Below are 25,934 nucleotides of genomic sequence, written 5' to 3'. Positions count from 1 at the left end.
TCTAGAAGATGCGACTGTGTGGTGTCGATGGTTATAAAACTGGAGGTGGCGACGTGCATCAAAGCTCTCCATGTTAAATATTATCTATTTATTTTTCATATCACGTCATGTAAACTGAGTTTAGTTTTGTGAATCCAGATTCCATATTACCAATATTAGATGAAACTTTTAAAACAGTGTCTTTTAAGGCGGAGAGAACGTATTGCTTAATACGAGGCAAGATATATAAGCTTCAAGATGGGACGTAAGCTCATTAATTTTTTAACAATTTTAATTAATACATTAATAAAGTAGAATATGAAAAATACATCAAATTTCAAAAAAATAAATTTAAAGCCATAAAAAAAGTAGCAAATTGAAAACAATATGTCTAGTACACTTGTACAAGCATAAATAATGCAAAAATTTCCGACAAACAAATCAACTGGAATGTTTTAACCTTCTAACAATAAAAATCATAATTTAATTTTTTTTATCAAATTGCACATTTTCCCTCCCTAAAGTAAACAATTAGTCTATCTGTCCCAATTTAAACACTACTAGAAAACTGCCTAAAACCGTCCAGAAATACCGATCGAGATCGGTCGGAAATCTGAAAAAATCAACCGATTTTCGAACGACTTTAATGGGTCAAAAATATGTTGGTCGGTAAAAAATAGCGTCTGAAGTCGGTCGCAATTTCCGACCGATTTCAGTCGGTAAATTAATTTTCACAAAAGACCCAAAAAGAAAAAATCTTCCGAAAAAATCGACTGAAGTCGGTCGGTATTTTTAATTATGCAATTAAAAAATATACCGTCTAGGACTTGAACCAGGGTATGTACTGTGGCATGATACTATTTTACCACTAGACTATTGGTATATTCTGGTTTAAAGCTTTCTTTTAATTTATTTGCACTCCTTCATTTCATTTTCGCGCGAAAATAACTGACCGATGTTGGTCGCCTTTATAAAAAATATAAAATTACCGAACGAAGTCAGTCGATTTTTTAAAATGACTGAATGAAATAAACGACCGATTTCGGTCAGCTTTTTGAATATTAGTTTTAATTTATTTTATATGAAAAACCGATCGATTTCGGTCGGTTTCGTAAAAAAAAAAATCGATCGGTTTCGTAAAAAAAAATAAAAAAAAATATTTTGAAAAATCGATTGAAGTCGGTCGGTTGGCCGCGGTCGATTTTGGTCGAATTTCTAGTAATGAAATATCATACTTTCCTTTTTAGTCTATCCCAAGAACAACAACAACAACAACAACAACAACAACAACCAAGTAAAGTCCCATTAGTGGAGTCTGGGGAGGATGGTGTGTACGCATACCTTACCCCTACCTCGAAGGAGTAGAGAGACTATTTCTGAAAGACCCTTGGCTCAAGAAAATAAAAAGACAAAGGGAGAAAATATTAGTATCACCACAAAAATCACAGGAAAATTTAATCTACCCTAAAAAGAATGTCTTCCTTCTTTATTAATAATTTAACTGTAAAATTTTTACTTTACCCTTAATGAAATAATTTACAGTCACATATATATTTATGGATTATTTTAGACCACAAGTTTTAAAAATATTCATTTCTTTCTTAAACTTTGTACCGAGTCAAGCATTACCATATAAATTGAGATGGAGTGAGTAATAAACTTTATTAGTATTATAATTTAAAACGTTACTCTTTCATATATAAATGAAAAATATCTTTCAAGTAGAAGTAACATATGTCTGATAATTTTGAGAGACGGATAACTAATACATAAAAAATAATAACAACTAAAGATATCGGATAACTAAGACATAAAAAAATAATAACAACTAAAGATATAAGGCTATGGTTACCGTATTTTCAAAACGAAAAATTCATATAATATTGACTCTGACGATGTTTTTAATTATAAGATATACAATACTATGGTTTATTATTTGAGTTATTCAACTTTTATAAGCCATGTTTTAAAGAATCTTGAGGGTCAACAAAATTAATTAGAGAATTTCAAACATAATTTGAGGGTAGACAAAGCAAATTAGGCATATCTAAGGCGCAAACCTGATGCTAAGGGGCAAGTCTCATAAAAGAAAATTCTATATGTATAACTCAATGCTTTTTATAAGTGCCTGGTCCAAAGGCGAGTTCCGGACGTTGCCCCCAAAAACCTTTTAAGATATTTGTCACGTCCTTAGACTGAAACTAAGCGCACGTGCGATATTTGACAACTCGTTCACGATCTTGCACAACTTGCTCACGTTTTTGTTATGCCAAGTCAGCATTATCACATTCAAGATCGCTAAGAGAATATTAGAACTCAAGAGAATTGCCAAATGAAACTTTTATATTAGAGAGAACTTGATTGTTTTGCTTGATGAATTACAAATGAATGGACCCCTTTATATACAAGTCTCGTACGGGCTAGTGAGTAAATAAAAATTGTTACACAAGTTCCTTATTATTTACAAGAAAGTCCCTTCTCTAGAATATTTTGCGTAGTTAGAATATTCTAAGGACTTTCCTAGCAATTTCATAGGGTTCTATGGTCTTCCTAGGGAAACCTCTATATTTCTCTAGAATCTTCCCACTTGTGATAGTATATTTCATATGTAAGCTTTCCATATGGAAAAAATATATACCAAGTGGCAATAATGGCTTCGATCCTTCGCCCGTCGGATGCCCCCTTGCTCTTGGCCTGGATCTCCTCATGACTCGACCAAGACTAGCAACTTCTCAAGTATCGGGTCCATGCTTCCACTCCCTATTTGGCTGCCCTCTGTAGTCCAACCTTGCTAGCAAACTTGACCTCTTTGTTTGGTGCACCGTCTAAGTCCGATAGAGTGCCATGACTTTGTAACTCGCCATCCACTTCAACTATGTCCGCGCGACTTTTATTATTGCCACCATACTCCATTTGCATGGCGTCAAGATAGGCTTTGGAATCCCCTTCTTTCTGCTTAGATTCCAAGTGCATTCCCTCAATGCAGTCGGTCCCTCTTGTGTCACCCTTGTATGCCCCAACAAAGTTGCCGATTATTGCTGCAAGCTTTCTCAGCTCTAGGCATTCACTTGCCCGATGTGATCCTTTACAGAAGTAGCACCCTCCCCTAGGTACGTACTCGCTACTGTTTTCCGGCCCCTTGCCATTTCTCTTGGACCCCTGTCCGTTATGGGACGGCCCTTTGCCATTGCCCATGTATACCTCGGCTATGTATTTCCCGTTGTCTTTGTCATGATCTCCCCTACCTCTCTCGGCGTTGCCTTCTTTGGACTTGGCAGGCTCCATCTTGAAGTCAACGAGCGACTCGGCTACCGCTATAGCCTCGTTCATGTTGGCAACTTGATGTCTTCTTAACTCCTGATTTACCTAATTTTGCAACACATCCATGAAGTAGAAGAGGAAATCTTCCTCGGACAATGACATGATTTGTAACATTAAGGTAGTAAACTTGCGCACCCTTAGCTTCCGCCTAGTCTCGTACACCACATTCATCGAGTAGAATTGCTTCTTCAACTCCTTCTTGAACTGCTCCCACGTCTCAATCTTGCATAGCCCTTTTTCCATGTTGGCACACTTCTGACGCCACCCTAATGCGGCAACCTTGGTCAAGCATATTGAGGCGTTGTGTACCTTAACAACCTTACCATCCTCCTTCACTGCTTCAAAGTACTTGTCCATCCTCCAAAGTAAGTCTTCCACCTTGCGTGCGTCCTGTGCACCACCATACTGCTTTCATTTAGGGACCTTCACATTGGTCCCTTTTGCAAGTACCAAGCCCTTAGTAATTCCGACCATGGTTCCCTATAAAGCTTCCTTCTAGCGGTCTCTTGTATTCTTTCTAACATTCCTTTAGTCATAACCTTTACTCTGTTACCACGTTATCACGCCCTTAGAAACTAAGCGCACGTGCAACACTTGACAATTCGCTCACGATCTTGCACAACTTGCTCCCGTTCTTGCTATGCCAAGTCAGTCTTACCACACTCAAGATCGCTAAGGGAATGTTTGAACACAATAGACTTGCCAAAGGAAGCTTTTGTATTAGAGGGAACTTGATTGTTTTGCTTAATGAATTACAAATGAACGGTCCCTTTTATATACTGGTCTCCTAGGGGCTAGTGAGTAAATAAAAATTATTATACAAGTTTCTTATTATTTACAAGTATATTCCTTCTCTAGAATAATCTACATCTTCTAAGGACTTTTCTAGCAATTTCATAGGATTCTACGATCTTCCTAGGGAAACCTCTATATGTAAGCTTTTCATATAATAAAAATATATACCAAGTAGCACCTACGTGGCATGATGATATGGAGGACTATGACATATTGCTCTAAAACATCATCATCGCACGTGAAAGTTTGTAGTTCCACTTAATTGTACAAGACCTCAAGTTGGAAATCATATTATGGTCGACGGTGTATATCTAAAATTTACCATTCCTATTTTATTCTTTTTCACGAATGATTTGATTATGTGTTTGCGAAGAAATAAAATATACGAGGGATGCAATTCATTAATTGAAAAAAAAGAAGGTAGTGTGTAACTCACAACTCACAAATTATGCATACAACACACCTTTACAAATGATGAGAAATTTTATTTTGAGTGAGATATACCATGTAATAATTGAGTGAGGACAGTAGCTGCTTGCCAAATGGCACCTATCGGGCCATATTTAATGAAAAATTCCCCTCTCCCCATCCAATTTTACCGTTCCCCAGACCAACCCCCCCCCCCCCCACTTTCTTCTTCTTTCTCCATAACTTCATAGCATAAAGCGTAAGCCTATCAAAAAATCTCACAAGCAAAAAAAAAAAAGTGTCATAAAAAACCACTTAATATTCATCAATCATACAAGTTGAAGAGAGGAGAAAATTTAGGGCTCCAATAAAATTGGGTCTTTTCTTGTCGATGATGAGACCAGATACGAAGAAGAGGGGTCTTGTTTTTTCCCATTCTTTTTCCTCTTAACATTTTTTGGTTTTTATTTTTATTTTTACTACAAACTGGAAACATTCTGCTAAAAACATCATTTGGAAGAAAAATAACGTGAAATTGTTTTTTTGGCTAAACTTTTTTCAAATAATTGAACAGAAATTTTGGCCCAAAAAATTTCACATTTCCGTCTATTTTATAATAAAACTTTCACAATTTTAAAGAATTTAAGTTTATTAAATTATTCACACATTAGCTTTAATGTGATGTTTTCTCTCTTTTAAGCTAGTAGTTTAGTATTTTATTACATAATTACTGATATATCATATAAATTAAAGTAACATATTAAAAAATATCCTAGTCAACTTTAAAAATTATGGAGTAAGAAGAAGAAAGTGGAAGAGAGAGAGGGACTCGGGATTGGTCGGGGGAAGTTGAATGGGGAGAGAAGGATTTTTCATTAAGTGTGGGCCCCACCGGTGCCATTTGGCAAGCACTTACGGTCCTCACTCAATTATTACATGGCATATCTCACTCAAAATAAAATTTCTTGCAAATGATCTACAGTATTTTACAATTTTGTAAGAAAGTAAGTATAAAAGAGAAGCACAACATCACCAAAAAAAAAAAAATAGAAATAATAACTAAAGAGTTTAATTAATTGAAAATAACTGTAAAAACTACAAGGACTAAATATGTCAAAACTCTTGGTGGTTCCAGCTTTTATTTATAGGAAGGGCCTGAAAGCCGTACCAACTAAAAAATGTGGAGAACATCCATAAACGGAATCTCCGGTGATGGGCCGGTAGAATTTCAGACATCCGTCACCGGAAACACCGATCTCTTGACGGAGCTTCTCCTCCGGCTACCCCCAAAATCACTTCTCCGTTTCCAAACCGTCTGCAAAGATTGGTTTTCCATCATCTCAAGCCAAAGATTCCGGCTACTTCACTGCCGGAGAAAACACAGTTCCGGCAAAGTTGACGGACTGTTCTTCTGCTGGTGGGTATACGGTAACAACCATGTAGACTTCATCCCTATCAATGGCATGCCCAAGAAGCAAATGGGTATGATTCCTTTAGCATTCAAGAATATTGTCAAGTATACATCTTCAAAGATTGAATCTTTACATTCTTGTAATGGATTGTTCTGTATTAATTTCAATTTGGGTGTTGAAAATCAAGTATATTATGTTTATAATCCCAGTACAAATCAGCATAGATCGATTGAACTTCCAGCTGGTACAGAGCTTCGTCAAGTTATTGTAATGAATTTAGCTTTTGATCCAATGGTATCTCATAGTTATAGAATTGTATGTGTGATGAAATCGAATGGGGTTTATGAATTTTCTGTATACTCATCAGAAACTAGAATTTGGAGAGATTCTAAGGAGATATTGGATATAAAGCAGGAATATTTTTTAGCTCAGGGTGTATTCTTGAATGATTGTATGCATTGGGTTAGTGAAAATGGATCCTTTTTAAGGTTCGATTTGGATTCATTGTGCTTTAAAACTATGCCTAGCACTGTGATTCCAAATGGCATGTTAAAAAGGAATATAAGGTATTTTGGGCAGTCAAGTGGACATTTGCATCTCATTGAGGTACAAGGGTTTAGTTCAATGAGTTTTGAGGTTCTTGAATTGGAAAGTGATTACTCTCAGTGGTTTGTGAAGTATCGTGTTGATCTTAGTTCTCTGCGTACTATGTATCCTCAAATGTTGAGTGAAGAATTTGATTTAGTAGATGTGAATCGTCGAACTTGTAATGTAGTATGTGTCGCTGTGGATGACAAGGAACAGAAAACAAGATTCTTGGTAAGTACGCCAGATGTTATCATTGAATATGATTCTCGTTGTATGATTATTAAGGAGGTTGCGGCTGTAGAGAAAGGAAAGATCCCTGTTATGTGGGAAGATGTGTCGGTGTTTGAATGGTATGACGCTCACCGATATGTCGAGACTATGGCGTGCGTGTGATATTTTTTCATTTTCGAAATAAAATTATGTAAAGTTTGATTGAATATTTTTAATTAGTCTTTCCATTTTAATTTAGATAATTTAGTTTGACTTGACACAAAGTTTAAATTTTTTTTAAAATATATGGTCGTAAAAGCTTAAGGGCAAAATATTAAAATTTAAATTTTAAAATTTTAAGTTAATTTAATTCAACTTAGGTTTGAAAATTAATTAAATTATCGCTCATTAAACAAAAGATGTCATATAATTATGAAGCATATATTAATGTATGTAACTTCCAAAAACGGAGCTGGCGAATGATGAAGCAAATTCATGTATGCTTATGACATTTGTAATCTGTTTGTTGCAAACAGATTTTGTTTTGTCTGCTTAATGGCTTTGTCCCTGGGTTAGCACATCGGACATTTCACGTTTTTGCAGTCAATTTTTTTTCCCCTGTTGGCGGACAATCTTATGTAGGTGTGGGCATATTTCACTTGGAACCGAATAAACCGACCGAACCGAATATTTTTTTATTTCGATTTCGATTATTTGGTTTGTTCGATCGGTTTAAAATTTTAAAATTTTAATTTTTCGGTTCGGTTTTCGGTTATTAAGTTTTTTAGTTAGGTTAACAAAAAATCGAATTATTAGCATATATGTTCTTCAAGTTATATATAGGGAAAACTACCCTGTATAGCCCTTCAAAATTTTAATAGCCCAAAGTTTTCCCCTTGGACCCGAAATGTCCCTCTGACCCAATCTTATTACATCTACTAGCCCATAATCCATAAACCACCCACGCTTTTGAATTCACTCGTTTAACTCGGCTCTCTCAAACCACCTTTCTCCTCAAACACAACTTCTGCATTTTTACTCTTGGTTTCAATGTAAGTCAAAATTTCAGTAGGTTTTCCAATTTTTCTTCATAGTTGACTCTAAGTTTTCCGATTTTTGTTCATAGTCATCTCTATAATGGGGGAAAAGAAGTCTTTGAAGAAAAAAGGAAGATGAAGGCATCTCCAAATTCTCTGAAATTAGCCGGTAAATTAGTGAAATATAACCCTAATTTCATTAGCAATGACGATGACGATTTTGAAGATTTACCAGAATTTGGGTGCGATTTGGGGCATGCAACCCATAAATCTGTTGAAGCAATGCAAAATACCCCTAGTGAAGGAAAGCAAAATACTCCTGTTGATAGAAGGACTCGTTCTCATAGCGGGACTCCCAGCGATAGAGTAACGAGGTCACACACTGCTCAACATGTAGTTGTTGAAAAAGGTACAAGTTCCAAAAGAAAGATTAAAATAGCGAAAAAGGATGTTGTGAAGGATAAGGGTAAAGGTTCTAAAAGGAAGGCTAAAAGTGATGGGGATGATGTTCCATCAAAAAAGAGAAAAGTTCATATTGATCAAAAATGTTCTAGCTCATCTGATTTGAAGGTATTTTCTAATGATATAACTTTGACTTGTATGCGCCTAGTTTATTTTAATATGTAGAAATTTAACCAATATGGCAGTTATGTTCCAGATTTGTATATAAAATGTATCATTCTTTTTCATATTGTATATAATGTGTATCAAGTCAATAAGTAATGTGCAACTTTTGTATATAAAGTGTATCATCTATCCACATATTGTATAAGTAATGTTTAAAGTGTGTATTTGTGATTGTTACGAAGCTTATATATATTTATATTTTTGTGTTGTTTGCAGCTTTGGGATTACTATGTTCCTTTGGCTGATCATTATAGTACCCGTATCAGTGTGCATACAAACTGCAGTATAGTGGAACATTTAAAAAATAATTTGGATGATCAGCAGATTGAGATGTTTAGAAGAACATGTTTTGGTTATTTTGTGGACTTGCCAGAATTTTTTATACAGAACCAACTTATCCATTCACTATTGCTTAGGGAAGTAGTGTCACCTAAAGATAATGAGTTATGGATTAAAGTGAATAGCACCAAGTTGCGCTTTGGACTTGCAGAGTTTTGTATTATTACAGGTTTAAAATGTAATGGTGATCCCAATAAGGATTATGAATCTGTCCAGTCGAGTCGGTTGATGGAATTGTACTTTCCAAGCATGTCGAAAGTGTCTAAGAAATCGTTAACTGACTGTTTCTTAAACAAGATGTAGAAATCTGATAATAATGCATTAAAGATTGCAATATTGTATTTCATTCACAGTTTCCTATTTTCTACTACGAATGATGATTTGATAACAAAGAATGATTGTCTGTTGGTTGAATATGGTGATTTTGAGACTTTCCTTTGGGGAAAAGTGGTTTTTAATACTACGTTATGTTCAATGAAGGATAAGGTTCGTAGTAGGAGAGAGATGTACCGATATAGTGGTTTGCCTTTGGCATTCCAGTGTTGGTTTTATGAATGTTGCCCCTATACTCGCAAAAACCTCGCTTGCCGGATTGGAAATCTTATGCCACACAAGTCAGGAGCAGGTAAAAGATATATATTTCTGATACATAAATTAAACATTTCTGATACATGCATTATACATTTATGATACATGAATTATGCATTTCTGATACATTTGGTGATTGCTAACTTTTATTTATTTATTTGTAGTTGGTTTTTGGTAACATTTCCCCAACAAATGATGAACAAACAAGGCTTCAATTGGATGACTTTGTCCCGGTGTGTGAAGATAAAAATGAGATTCATATTGAATCTGGAGTCGTGGCTGAAGTTAAAACAAATGCTAAGAAGTACTCCAAAAATAAGCCAGAATCACAATCTATCAACAATGAGAATCCGAGTCCACAGTCCAGTAACTTGAATTCAAGCGAGAAAGAGCTGAAACTTATGAGAAGTGAAATCAAGAAGGTACAATTCTATTTTGTCTTTGAGCAGTTCTGACAACTTAATTGATATTCGGTTTCACTTTTCCTTTTATAGGTAAACGACAAGGTTTCATATTTGGAGAACTTAATGATTTCCTCATTTAAAAAGGTTTTTGAAGCTCTAGGTGTACGCAATGCTTCAAAGGTATTCTCATGACTATGCTTATTTGTTATTTTTACCTTTTTACTACAATTTTACAACTTGTTGTATATTTTTTCTGAACAGGGTAATCAAAAAAATGACAACCATCATGATAAGGAATTTTCAGAGAATAATTTTGGTAGTGAGGAAGTTATGGAGAAAAATATTGGCATTGAAACAGTTGTAAAGAAAAATGTTGACAATGAGGTAAGTCTAGAGCAAACTGTTGATGTTATGGAGGGTGTGGTGAATGATTCTATACAAGATGGTAAAAGTAGTGAAGGAGTTGGTGATGACGAAGCCTGGATTGAGGATGCCGAGCCTGGCATCACTGCAATCACCCAACAGTTTTATGACAAAAATACTTCTAATATGGGAAGTTTGGTGGATGATTCTGTACAACTTGGTAAAAATAGTTGTGAGGAAGGTGGTGAGGACAATAGCTGGAGTAATGATGTTGAGGCTCAAATAACTGCAATCACCCAAAAGTATTTCAATCAAAATATTGTACATGGTGATTGTTTAGGAGTGGAGAAAAATATTGCTACTATGCAGGAAGATCATATAGTTGTTGTTGATCATGACACACCTGAAATGAACCCTAGAGAAAGGAAACCAGCAGGGGTCATGAAGTCACCATTCATAAACACATTTGACTCTGGTGGCACCATCCAAGTTGTTGAAAACAAGCCAACTAAGTCAAAGAAGCCCATCTTGACTATAAAGTATCCTTTTGAGGGAAATGTTGACAATCATGTTGATTTCAAAGTATTGTGTAAGTGGAACACTTTCATCAATAGAGGCTTAAGGACTAATGCGCCGTAAGTTTTATGTTTCAGTTTTTTCTTATTTCTTTTTTTGTTCTTGTTTATTCCGTGTTATAAACCATATCTTTTTATCATGATTCATCAGGGACGGTGTTTATACAGAGGCTGGCAATAAGCTAAATAAAATCTTTGAATTTGGAGTTGATGATATTGGAGAAAAAAATGGTTCTTCACATTTGCATATCCCGGCCTACCCTTGTGTGATTCAGTACGTCAACACTTTAACTGTAAAATATAAACTGGTGATATACATATTTAGTTTTCTCATACTGTAATTTTCTGACTGTGTATATTCTTCACATTTCAACATATTGATGTAATTTTTTACTATTTGAGAAAGAAAGGGAAGTACGGTGTTGATGTTCCAATAAAATTCACAACGACTGACTGTTGGTTTAACTGCTTGATTTCGAATTTGTACAAAGTGTTTTTGGAGAAAATAGAGACATGAATTTGATTACTGAAACAGATCCAATTGTTGAGTACATACTTGGGTATTTTTTAAGATGTAATGTTCATTGGTCTACTGTTGATGAAATTATTTTCCCTATAAATCTGTCTGATAAGTGGCACTGTATATTGGCGAGATTGTCATTCAAAGATCTGCACATTTATGTATATGATTCCATGAGTGGCGCGCGACAGAATAGTGCAGTTCGGAGATCAGTTGAGCCATACTCAGTGTTGCTCCCATATTTCCTTCATCGTATTAGTTTTTGGGACACAAAGGAGAATCCTATGGGAATCCCCGCCAATGATCCTTTTGAGATTCATGTCGTTGATGGGTTGCCAACGCAAGATAACACGTAAATTATTATTGAATATTTCTGATTCTTATTCATTTTTTGTATATGAATTCCTATTTGGATATTATCCTAACTTTTATTCAATGTTTATGTGCTACCTTGTATGTAGTGATTGTGGTGTTTATGTTGCTGCATTTGCTGAGTACATTATTCAAGGCAGCAGTATTCCTAAAGCTATTGATATTGACGGGATACGAAATCGATATGGTATATTGCTATGGGATTATGGAGTGAAGAAACAAAGAGGACATGTAGCTAGTGATGATGAGTCTACTGGTAGATTGAAGGATCAGATAAAAAAGGATAACAAGAAAAAGAGCAAGTCGCGTTCCATTGTTGATGACAAGTCTTTGAAGGATAACAAGAAAAAGGGCAAGACGCATGTTGGTGATGACGAGACTTTGAAGGATGTCAAGAAAAAGGGCAAGTTGAAGGGCAAGATGAAGTAGTTTGGGATAGTTTAACAGAAATTTCACATGTAGTTTTAAGATGGAAGTAGTTTGGTTCTTGTATTGTCTATGATAGGATACAGTTGCATACCTATATCACATTTTATGCTTTTTGTTTGGGATGTCTTTGAACAATATGTTTGAAATGCTAATGTTGAAACAGCTATTGCATTTTCGACAGCAAATTGGAAAGGCATGCAAGAAATATATGTTGCTTGTAATGGTACGGTTTTGCTGTTTTCATATTATGCCAGTGAATAGGTAATAAGAAAGCGTTTAAAACCTGTCCTGTTGCATTGGGCCAGTTAACTTTACAATCTTAAGCATCGTGGCATCATTAACTGTAACGTAAGTGTAAGATACTGTTAACTGTAGTTTTGTATATCTATCTGTATATTTTTTGGATAGTTAGAGTCTATTGTATGTAATTGTATATATATACAATTTCTATTTTGTATATTTAATTAGTAATCCCTCTTTTTTGTATAGTTTTTATATAGTGACATCTATTTTGTCTATTTTTTGTATAGCTATAGTTTAATTTCTATTTTTTTTGTATAGGAACAAAATATTACATATAAATTATATAATGACAGTCTATTTTGTATAGTAACAGTCTTTTTTGTATATTGTCATCTATTTTGTATATTATTTTGTATAGTGACATCCATAATAGTATTTGAAATAAAACTTCTACCAATATTTTCATTATGACAAAAAGTAGCATCTTAATTCATACATCATAGAGAATCTGATTGCAAATCTCATTATTTTTCCAATATTCTAATTGCAATATTCAGAAGAATTATTTTTACAAAATACTAAATCACTGTAGCAACATCTACTAGTTGTCTTGAGCATTCCTGCATGTTCTTCTGTTATGTCCTTATTTTCCACACAGTCCACATGTAACAGTTTCAGTATACAGATATTCATAAAGTCACTTGCGTCGCGTCTTCGTCGGTCTTCCTGGTTTGCCCTTCACTATCGGTGGTAGGACCACATTATCTAACACCTCTGTTGGAAGGTCCCATGTAGTTTCATCAGGAAGCGGATTAACTGACACTTCATATGTCTTCTTAAAGTATTCCTTGGTGTAATAGGCAGAACAATATTTGGGTGCTTCCATGTGTGTGTAGTCCAATACTGCCATAGCATGTGGACAAGGAATCTCATCTACTTGAAATCGTTTGCACGAGCATTCTCTTTTTTGCATGCAGACTATGTTCCACCTTTGTTCAACATCCATTACTACATATACATAATTGGTTGAAGGCTTTACCTAAATTTAAATAGATATTATTAGTAAAACTAAAACAGGGATATGACAAGTATTACTGCATTTTTGTCAAAGTATATTACTCCGGCGTATGAAGTAAGACATGATAAAAGAATATTTACCGTCATCTTCTGCGACAAATAGCTATTTTCCTTCAGTACTTCATGATATTTTTGTCCTATGTCAATAAATGTACTCATTGTAGTCATTCTATTCGTATTATTCCATTCCATAACCAAATTCATCATGTAATCTAGCAAACTCATGATTGGTAGCTCTCTAACCTCTATGTTCCTTGCATTGAGTGACTCAGCAATATTTGAAGTCATCACCATGGATCTATTAACAGTGGAATGCACTATAGACCACTTTTCATAACCAACTTAGAATAGGTAACCCCTTACCTTCTTATCAATGCTGTCCATATCTTCCATGAGGCGATTAAAATCTTCAATTTTGTATGCTCTGGCCATTGCAAAAAATACTTCCCTCAGCCTGTCATGGTTCTTCTAGAACTGCTTCTTTATGTTATTCCAAAGATGAAAGATGCATACACAGTGAGATACCTCTGGATACACAATCGAAGCACCCCTCAATATGCTTGCATGACGATTCGATACGATGCACATCCTTTCCCTTTCCCCAAAAGCCTGTCTAAACATTTCAAAAAACCATTCCCAGGAAGCATCATTTTCAGAATCTACAACAGCGTATGCTAGTGGAAAAATTTTACCTGCTTAAGCAAATAAGAACGTATCCATATGTTATTTTTGTTATATACAAATAAGAACTATCTATACCATATATAATTATTATACGAGTCTGCAACATATTCACATGTTGCATCTTGTGCGCTAGCTGTTAACATTGTTCCTTTGTGTGATGATTTGAGGAATGTCTCATCAACCACTACGATAGGGTAACAGTATTTCCATCCTATGATTGATGAATTTAGTGCAATAAAAACATACATGAAGCGCCCGTCCTCTGATTTATGTAACCTTGTGATAGAACCAGGATTTGTCATATTTATCATATACAAGTGACCCGGCAGTTTTCTATAAGATTCACGTGGTATCCCTCTTAGTAGTTCAAGCGCCTTTTCTTTTGTTCTATAAGCTTTTATGTAACTCATATTAATCCCATACTGTTGTTTCATGTGCGCTCATGATGTCTGTCGGAGTGTACTCATTGCAGTCATTCTATTCGTATTATTCCATTCCATATGCAATCTCACTATACAATAACTATACATTTTTATACAGATCTGTATACAAAAATTACAGAGAAGTGCAATCTTATTATACAATAATTATACATTTTTTATACAGATCTGTATACAAAAAATTACAGAGAAATGAAATCTTATTATACAATAATTATACATTTTTTATACAGATCTATATACAAAAAATTACAGAGAAGTGCAATCTCACTATACAATAATTATACATTTTTATACAAATCTGTATACAAAAAATTACGGAGAAGTGCAATCTTATTATATAATAATTATACATTTTTATACAGATCTATATACAAAAACTTACAGAGAAGTGCAATCTCACTATACAATAATTATACATTTTTTATACAGATCTGTATACGAAAAATTACAGAGAAGTGTAATCTTATTATACAATAACTATACATTTTTATACAGATCTGTATACAAGAATTACAGAGAGTGCAATCTTATTATACAATAATTATATATTTTTTATACAAATCTGTATACAAAAAATTACAAAGAAGTGCAATCTCACTATACAATAATTATACATTTTTTATACAGATCTATATACAAAAAATTACAGAGAAGTGCAATCTCATAAGTAAAAATCATACCTTGTTGTAGATGATCTATCCACTATAAATTGATATTTTTTCCGTATTGCATAGTGCTTCATTACACTAATGAGTGTATTTTTGTCTCAATACAACTGACCTTCTGCAATTTCTTCATGTTGTGGATTGTCTATTATACAATTTCCCTTCAATATCTCAATTTTGTCTTCCTTTACATGATTATCCATCATTTCAACAATATTAGTTCTATGTACTTCTTCTATGTTCTGACATTGTAAACCAACTGAAGTTGTTGCGAGTAAGTTTCCAGCTGAAGTTGTTGCAAGTAAGTTTCCACCCAAGTATGAACTTGAATATGAGCATTCAGCACTTGAATATACAGTTTTCAATGTTATGCATAATGGATATTCAGTGATATCCAGGTTTTTCTTTTTCATCTCTATATACAAGCGCACACTCATATCATTGTATATTGGAATTGCTACATAGCCATCCTTCACTGTATATTTTATCTCCATTGCACTCGTAATTGAATCTCTACCCAATTGCTTGTATATCTCATCAACAAAATAATCATAGCTACAGTCCGAATTGATCAACACGCCATTAACAAGGAAATTAACAAATTTACTCTCACTTACCCATTCACTACTGTGTTGAAGTAAAATCGGAATCAAAGTTGGAACTGTAGTTCCAACATTCACAATCTCCATAGACATTTGTTGATTTTGTCGATTTTGTATCAATTTCACAATTTAAGAACGAAATCTCAACTCTATTAAGCTGATTGTAGGCAGCAATTGTGCAAAAATTTGAATTTCAGCGTGAATTTTTGGGAGCTCTTCTCTGGGTTTAATCTTCAGAAACCCTAGAATTTCTTTCACAATGTGAATAATTGGGCGACTTTTATAGTGTTTGGAGGTTGAAGATTCCATACTGAATGCGTGAATTTAGGATACAAAATCGATTAGGACTGCTTTCCTTTTCGTTTGTGTTGAGCGTATGATTTCAGCTTTTTCAGTTGCTAGCCTTTCTTATTATTTTGAGGCTATTACTTGTAAGGGGTTATTTTGTGGCCATCAGGTGATATAAGTTTGGCCCTAGTGGCTATAAATGAAGTTTGCTCTTATATATATGCTAAGCCCATAAGTAATAAATTAATATTATTAGGTCCAATCTATCAAAGACTCACCCAATTAAGTAAGTCCATCAACTTTCCAAGCTTAAAGACTTTCAATCTATTAAAACTTTCATATCATATGTGATAGATACCGGGAGAATTTCACACAGAATTGTAATTTACACTATGTTTGAATTTTTTGATCCATAATAGTGTGCAAAGTTTGGTCTATTTTTTTTCTATAAACACAATATTTCCAACAATTTCGAAGTTTTGGGAAAAATCAACAAAGTCGTCGGTCGTATAATTACATAGAAGGAGTCCAGTATGATAATGTTCAAACCGAAAACCGAACCGAAATTAGAAAAATCGAACGAAACCGAACTTATTTCAGTTCGGTTTCGGTTACTACTTTTACAAAACCGAAAACCGAATAACCGAACCGAATTTCTTCAAACCGAACCGAACCGACCGAATGCACATCCCTAATCTTATGTGAAAAGTTGTGGCTGCTCTCTTCATCTGTAAAATGTGTTCCCTTTTATTGAATTACTTAAAAATTCGAATTTTTAAGTTACAATTGAAAGGTAGAAGAATTTGAATATGAAGTTGTACAGAAAAATTGAACTATTTAAGATTTAAATTTCTAAAGTTGCAGTTGAAAGATAAGAGAACTTCAGATTTGATTTCTGAAATTGCACTGAATAGATTGACCTACTTTAGATCCGAACGAATACACTTTACAACATGTACATCTGTTATTAATTTTTTTAAATTCATGCTCTTTAGATTTTGATCTATTTATAGCTTTGCTTTTAAGTTTTAACAAATCATTTCATATTTACCGTTATCATTAATGCTATTTTAGCTCGAAATGAAGGGATTTTTACCTTCCTATACTATATATGAAACTTTATTATATTTCCTAATCGAGTTTTAACTTAACTACATGGCTATATGTAATTTACCAATTATATACATAAATTAGTTTTAAATGAGTATCCCTTTATATTAGAAATTGAATAAGAAATCAGTTATTTTCCATCATTGTTCTCTCTCTCTCTCTCTCTCTCTCTCTCTCTCTCTCTCTCTCTCTTCTTTCCCCAATTTTTCTTCCTTTGATGTTCTCTACTTTTTATTCTTTCATGTTGTATATAGTTTTAGTGGAATTCATCAATGAATTTCAATCACTTTATTATAGAGTTTTTAACTTAGCAATTTCTTTTCATATTGCACAATTGGTGTTCAAATTGAAATTGTCAATCAATAAATTTTGAAGGTATTTGACTCTCACTACTAGATTTTCGGAAAAAAAAAGACCAAACTTTAGCGACCAAAGTTGGTCTGTCAAGAAAAGCGACCAAAGTTGGTCGCTAAATTGGCAAAAATAATAAAATAAATATTTGATATAGATTAGTGACCAAGGTTGGTCACTACTTGGTCGCTAATTTCGTCAAAATATTGACCGGACTGGTCAGACTTGCTTAGTCAAAGGTATACTGAGATTAGCGACCAACGTTGGTCGCTACAGGGGGACCCACTTATAAAATTATAATAATTAAAATATTATTTAAAAAAATTATAAAATATAAATAAATATAATTTAAAATTAGCGACAAAAGTTGGTCGCCAATTAAGGGGCAAGCAGATAGCGACCAACTTTGGTCGCCAAAAATGGGACCCAGTTATAAAATTTTAATAATTATATTTTTATTTAAAAATTTATAAAATATAAAAATATATAATTCAAATTTAGCGACCAAAGTTGGTCGCTTAAAAAATTAAGACCAACTTTGGTCGCTAATCTGGGACCCAGTTCTAATGTTTAATAATTATATTATTATTTTAAATATTATATAAAATATAAATAAATCTGATTTAAATTTAGCGACCAACTTTGGTCGCTAATTTAAATTTATGTATATTTAGAGACCAAAGTTGGTCTCTTTTCAGGTCAACAATGGTCAAAATTAAAAATCACTTTTGTATATATATATATATATAAGCTATATTCGATATAATATTAGCTAATGCACTAATACTTAGTGCATAGTATAGTATATATATACTAAGTGTATTATATAATACACTATACTATATATATAGTATAGTTTATTATACATCAAGGTATATTCTATATATATAGTATAATATAGTATATAGTATATAAGCTCTCTTTCTCTCTCTCTCTCTCTCTCTAAATATATATATATATAAGCTATATTCGATATAATATTAGCTAATGCACTAATACTTAGTGCATAGTATAGTATAGTATATATATACTAAGTGTATTATATATACTAAGTGTATTATATAATACACTATACTATATATATAGTATAGTTTATTATACATTAAGGTATATTCGATATATATAGTATAATATATAATCTCTCTCTCTCTCTCTCTCTCTCTCTCTCTATATATATATATATATATATATATATATATATATATATATATATATATATATAATATGAAGCGCTCGAAACACAGGGACGGGTTCTTTTAGGTATTGATACACTTGTAAATTGATTTATCGACTTATAACTCACTTATATATATATATATATATATATATATATATATATATATATATATATATATATATATATATATATATATATATATATATATATATTAACAATGAATTAAAACGTCTCAACTTATATCAATTAATATATGTATATATATATATATATAGTATATAGTATATAAGCTATATATATATAAGCTATATTCGATATAATATTAGCTAATGCACTAATACTTAGTGCATAGTATAGTATAGTATATAAATACTAAGTGTATTATATATACTAAGTGTATTATATATTACACTATACTATATATATAGTATAGTTTATTATACATCAAGGTATATTCGATATATATAGTATAATATAGTATATAGTATATAAGCTCTCTCGATATATATAGTATAATATAATATATAGTATATAAGCTCTCTCTCTCTCTCTCTCTCTCTATATATATATATATAAGAACATGAAGTGCTCGGAACACAGGGACGGGTTCTTTTAGGTATTGATACACTTGTAAATTGATTTATCGACTTATAACCCACTCATATGCATATATATATATATATATATATATATATATATATAAGCTATATTCGATATAGTATTAGCTAATGCACTAATACTTAGTACATAGTATAGTATAGTATATATATACTAAGTGTATTATATGATACACTATACTATATATATATAGTATAGTTTATTATACATCAAGGTATATTCGATATATATAGTATAATATAGTATATAGTATATAAGCTCTCTCTCTCTCTCTCTCTCTCTCTCTCTCTCTCTATATATATATATATATATATATATATATATATATATAACATGAAGCGCTCGGAACACAGGGACGAGTTCTTTTAGGTATTGATATACTTGTAAATTGATTTATCGACTTATAACCCACTCATATGCATATATATATATATATATATATATATATATATATATATATATATATATATATATATATATTAACAATGAATTAAAACGTCTCAACTTCTATCAATTAATATATGTGTATATATATATATATATATATATATAAGCTATATTCGATATAATATTAGCTAATGCACTAATACTTAGTGCGTTGTATAGTATAGTATATATATACTAAGTGTATTATATATACTAAGTGTATAGTATAATGTGTTATATATCAAGGTATATTCGATATATATAGTATAATATAGTATATAGTATATAAGCTATATATATATATAAGAACATGAAGCGCTCGGAACACAGGGACGGGTTCTTTTAGGTATTGATACACTTGTAAATTGATTCATCGACTTATAACCTACTCATATGCATATATATATATATATATATGTATATATGTATATATATATATATATATATATATATATATGTAGCTTATATACTATATATATATAAGCTATATTCGATATAATATTAGCTAATAGCTTAAATTGAATTAAAATCCTACATTTATACTGCATATGTACATAATTTTAAATTGAATTAAAAGTAATTTAATTTTTTTTAGAAACAGTGACCAACTTTGGTCGCTATTTTGGTCAAAAAGTCAAAACTTATTTAGCTACCAAATTAGCGACCAACGTTGGTCACTATTTTTAATTCCAGTGTCAAAACCGGGTTTTCCCTCCCATTCTTTCAAAAAATTTCTTCAAAATCTCTCTTTTGTCTCTCACACTCAAACCCCCCCCTCCGACTCCCAGCAGCAGCGACGCCGCCCACGCCACCGACGACCACCGATGGCAGCAGATCCACCGCGGGCGACCTCCATTCCCAAGGTAGGTTTCTCTCTCCTTTCTTTGTTTTTTTCGAAATACAATGATTTTGTTTAATTTCTCCATGTGGGTTCAAAGTTATATATTATTTGTTCAACCATGTTAGGGTTCAAAGTTAATTTCTCCATGTTAGGGTTCAAAGTTAGCTCAACCATGTCAGGGTTAAAAGTTATATATTATTTGCAATTTTTAGGGTTCTTATTAATACATTTAGTCCAAAATATTTAGTTGTATCTGTCACACCTCCTTTTTACCGCCCCGCGAAGGGGTGAAGGTGTTTTTTCCAATTAAAGGACAATCGAACGGGATTTGTTTATTTATTTCAGAGTCGCCACTTGGGAGATTTAGGGTGTCCCAAGTCACCGGTTTTAATCCCGAATCGAGGAAAAGAATGACTCTAAATTACAGTCTGCGTACCAGAAATCTGGACAAGGAATTCTGTTAACCCGGGAGAAGGTGTTAGGCATTCCCAAGTTCCGTGGTTCTAGCACGGTCGCTCAACTGTTATATTCGGCTTATTTATCTGATTTTAACAATTATGTACTCAGTGCGAATTATGACTTTTTTTGCCGCTTTTATTATTATTATTATTGTTATTTTTAGCAAAGAATTGCAACGTCGTGAAAACGTATCTCGGACCTCGTCACAATCAATGTACCCGTGGTCATAGACACGTTTCGACTCCGTTGAGATTTAGATTTGGGTTGCATAAATGCACACCCGTACTTAAAGAAGTAATTTTATTAAAGACGCGCCCTAAGCGACTAGCGTAGTGTTATTTTGGGCAAGGCCGTGAAATTTTGCTAAACGGCCCGTCCCGAAGTTTAAGCAACTTTACAAACACGTATAGAGGGCCCCACAGCTTGTGATTTACTTGGCAAGGCATGCCTCATTTTTGTTTTAAAAGGATATCCTAAAGCGACTATGTTTTTCTATTTTTTCGTTTTTTGTCCGTCTCTAAAAATGAAAGAAGAAAAGGTCCTACTTTATTTTCATGCTTACGAGTTAATTATAGTTGGGTTCCGAATATGATTCGTAGAATCTGAAAATGATTCAATCAGGGCAGTCCGTTGCCAACGCGGGCCCAGGCCCAACGTGTATGGTACAAAACTGGACCTGGGCCATCTCATTCACATGTTACTACCTAGTTACATTATACTACACATGCTTACAGTTTGCTAAATTAAAGAACTTGGCAATCTAATTTTAATCCTAAACCATTTACATGCTGAAATTAACCAATAGTATCTAGCTAAACAATCTTCCTACAAGTTTTGAAACGGGCTATTTGTTTAATGAGCTAACTGTTGAATGTTTAAGAATAGTCTAAATCAGCTAACATGCTTTTTGAGACATGATAATCATCAAACAATAACGAACTAACTGAACAGAGCTACTACACCATTAGTCTTTTTAACTAGCATACATAGACAGTTCGTCCACTAAGCTACTGTCAGATGTTCCATTATATATATCAAACAACTACATAATTCTAATTAGAGGAAGCTAAATAATGTACATATACAACTAGAATTCAGAATATAACTAAGATAAATTCAGAACTTCAACTCTTCATTTCATATCCATGCTTCAGTTTCCATTCTACAAGAACCAGTGTATCAATTTGTGTACCTGGTATTTGGAAAGCAAAGAAGAGGAAGATCAGTAGAAGCAGCAGTAGCACACACACAACAACACAGCAGGTTCAGCAACACAGCAAAACCAGTGAAACCAGTAATAACAGTAGCAGAAATCCCAGGAGCAGATTAAAAACAAGAGAATAGCCCAGTAGCTCAATAAAACAGACTTGTATAAGAGGGGGATGAGGTCTGTAGAGAAAAGGGGGGAGATATAAAGAATTGAGGTCTCTATATCTCCCCCCTTTTCTCTACAGACCTCAACCCCCATTCCCTTTTGTTCCCTATTAATACTAATCAATTCATTAGTTTAATGGTATTTTAATACTTAGTGGACAGAACACTCAAACCACCCATCTTCCCTATTTTCAATTCCCAAATTACCCTCCTAAAATCCCTGAAATTGCAGCTATAGCCAATGCTCCTAAGTTCTGAATGCAGCCTTATGACTCACTACTATCTAGTTGACATTATCACCAATACTGAATTCAAATCAGTTGTCAGATTCATTTCAGACCCTAAACAGTAGGATTTAATTCATCAATCGCTTAAACTTGAATCAAACAACAACAAAATAAAGGCTAAGGCTATCGATTGACAGGGCATGACACAGCAGGTTTAGGTGACAACCAAAATAGCAGTTGTGATGAAGCAGTTCGATTGACCAAGCAATTCAGAACATTTCAAATGATCAAGCAAAAATAATGTGACGAACTGAATATACCCATATGCTCAGTACTAAGTTCAACTATACCAACAGGCTCGTTTCAACACAACATTTAGGATAGAAACGAAGTAGGAGGGGAAACAGACTAGCATGAACCATGAAATCAAAACCAACATTACACTACTATCATGTTAAATTAATATTCAGGCCTACCGGACTAATCGACGTCACTTATTCAATCGATTACACAAATTATAACACATAACAATTACAGCAAACAGAAGCAATGATAGAATTGGACCAAATAAAAGGTTTACTGAAGATGAATAGAATTAATTAAAAGAAAAGTAGAAAAATCACACAAACTAATAAAACATGCAAAGAGATACAAATAGAACACATGAACAGAAGGAAGGAAAGGAAAAATACCTCTGAATCTTAAGAACAAAAATGACCCAGTCTCGAACCGGACTCGACCTCTTTGAGGTCGAACGGACTTTAATCGAAGTGTTATCAACCGAGAACACCTTGATTAAGGTCTATTAGACCCCAACCCTTCGTTTAATTGGACAGAACCCAAGGTTCTGGATTTCTAGGGTTCATACAGTCGATTTGGGGCTTGAAGGTTTCTGGTTAGATTCGAATCAAACCAAGCTTGGTTTGGTTACGAGTGAGGTCAAGGGAGTAACTGGTATGAATTTGGGGTTGTTTGGCATAGATGGGGTTTTGGCTCGAATCTTCAAATGAAGATTCGAGAAGATGGGGATTAATTCGAGCCAAGGGAATAATGGATTCGTAACAGGGTGTTAAGGTGGATCTATAGTGATAAGGAGGTGGCCGGCGGCGTAGTTGCCGCCGGGTTTCAGGTGAAGGGGAGCTATGGCGGCTAGGGTTTGACCTAGGTTCCGTCTCTGAAATGAGAGAGACGAAGTGAGGAAGGGGGGGTGTTTGGCAATGGGGGCGTGGGGTGAGAGTTGGGGTCTTATTTACGAAAGGGAGGGATGGATCCTGGCCGTTGGATCAGGTGAGATTGATGGCCAGGATCTCTTCACTTAAGGGAACGGTGTCATTTTGATTGAGTGGGGATTGGGTCGGTCTCAGACGGGAGTGGGTCGGGTCATGAGGGAAAGCCTGGGAGTCGTTAGATCAAAAGAAATGAACGGTCCCGATAAAATACAACCATACGACGTCGTTTGGTTTAATGAAAGAACTGAACTGGACCGTTAGATCTGTTTGATCAACGGTCCAGATGGAAAGTGCCAATACGGCGTCGTTTCCTTCATCTGAGAGACCAGCTAACTAACCTGGGTCAAATGAGTTGATTTGGGCCTGGTTTTTGGTCTCAATTTTAAGCCCACATCTGAATTTCTTCATTTTTTAAACTCTTTTTCTTTTCCTTCTTTAATTTCTAATGTAAGCACGTGATTTTTGACCCTCCCCGAGAATTTTCACATTTTTAGCGTGAATATGTGAAATTGGGTCTAGTATAGCTATTTTAACTATTTTACCTTATTTTGTTGCAAAAAAGAAAAAATCACAAAATATATATATAAATTTTAGTTTATGTATTTCTCATAAACTTGAAAAATACAAAAATTGTACTTTATTTTGGTACTTTATATAAAATTCGAAAATTACAAAAAAATATAATTCTATTAATGTTTTGTAGTCGTTTTAATTTTGGAAAAATACAAAAAAAAATATTACTTTATATTTTGTCTTTATTAAAAACGAAAATTACAAAAAAAAATAGTTTTATTAATATTCTATAGTCATTTTAACTTTGAAAAATACAAAAATATTACCTCATATTTTATCTTAATATTTAAAAACGAAAATTATAAAAAATAGTTTTATCAATATTTTGTAGCTATTTTAAAACCTTGAAAAATATTTATAAAGATATAGTTTTGTTTAAATACTAGTCTTATTTTTGGTAGTTATTTTGCTTACATAGGACTAGTTAAGCAACGTGTTCCTATTTCTCGGGTCCGGGCAAAAGAATAATATTCGGGTTCAAACTACCCGATTTTAGGCCTAATTTTCGGACTTAGCCCATAATAAACCGTGTCCAGGACACGTGGGGAACCCCACCACGCGTGGGGGACATATGCCTCGAACCCCACCACGCGTGGGGCTCATTTTTCATGGGCATTCCAATACAAAACCCGGACAAAAAGCCAACAGAAGGGGGGATTTTTTTTTCGGATTGGAAAAAGGAGGAACTACTGTTCATCGTCTTCTTCTTCAACAAGAAGAAGAAGAAGCCCTAGCAGCTCCATCCGTGAACAACGACACAGCCTTCCGTTCATCTCCCTGTCACCACCAAACAGACCCCAAACCATCGACAACCTCCCAGCTGCAAAAACGACCACTGTTCCTCCGTCTTCTTCAAAAAACCCATCCAAAAACCCTACTGCGTCGTCAACTGAACCGGTCACACCCCCACGTCCACTGCTATCACGCAGCAGCTGTTGCTTCCTCGCCGGAACAGCTGCAGCATCAACGACCCTACTGACCACGACCAACAGCCTCACTCCCTCATCGTCAAACAACCTCTCCTCCTCAGCCAACAAACCCTACTGCTCGTCAACCCTACTGCTGTCACCATTGTTGCGTTGTTTCGAGCAGCAGCCACTGCTGCTGTGGTTCGGGTTCATCACTGCCCGTCGACGCTACGTCCAAACCACCAGCCCCCGGCCATTTATTCTCCCTCGTCGTAACAAAAAAATTTGTCCGACGAACCTCCATTGAATCCGGCCCTCGCTGCTGTTCCGTTCAGCTCCCCCACGCCCAAATGACCGCCTGGAAAAGTCAGTTGTAGCCATGACTCATTGTTAGTCCGTTCGTGTTCGAGTTTCTGGCGCGAGCTATTCCGTCCGAGCTTCGATAACCTTTTCTATGGTTTCCCGGTCGCGGTTGTTCGTTGAAGTCGATGTTGAGGTTCGGTCCATGGCTCCATGCATTTCTGTTTATTCAGGTTAGTTAAGCCTCGATGTATTGGATTAAAGAAATTTTACGTTCAATGTTTGAAGTTGCAATATATCAATTGATATGATAATTTTCTGCTTATGTTTTACCGTATGCATTTTTAGTTCGTTTTTGTGGTATGTTATTAT

General features: G+C 34.0%; 1 protein-coding gene across 1 annotated transcript; it reads right to left on the bottom strand.

Moving 5' to 3' along the window:
* Positions 1 to 12,907: 12,907 nt before the first annotated feature.
* Positions 12,908 to 13,719, bottom strand: LOC138880974 (uncharacterized). Its single transcript, XM_070161161.1, has 2 exons — positions 13,651 to 13,719; positions 12,908 to 13,249 (listed from the first exon to the last, which is right to left on the bottom strand). Exons 1-2 carry the CDS (start codon positions 13,717 to 13,719, stop codon positions 12,908 to 12,910), a joined length of 411 nt encoding a protein of 136 aa, XP_070017262.1.
* Positions 13,720 to 25,934: the final 12,215 nt, after the last annotated feature.

The sequence above is a fragment of the Nicotiana sylvestris genome, chromosome 11 (assembly GCF_000393655.2).
Source record: "Nicotiana sylvestris chromosome 11, ASM39365v2, whole genome shotgun sequence".
In the NCBI taxonomy this organism is placed as follows: domain Eukaryota; kingdom Viridiplantae; phylum Streptophyta; class Magnoliopsida; order Solanales; family Solanaceae; genus Nicotiana; species Nicotiana sylvestris.
The sequence above is the reverse complement of the archived record's forward strand: the minus strand, read 5'-3'. Positions and strand labels throughout refer to the sequence as shown.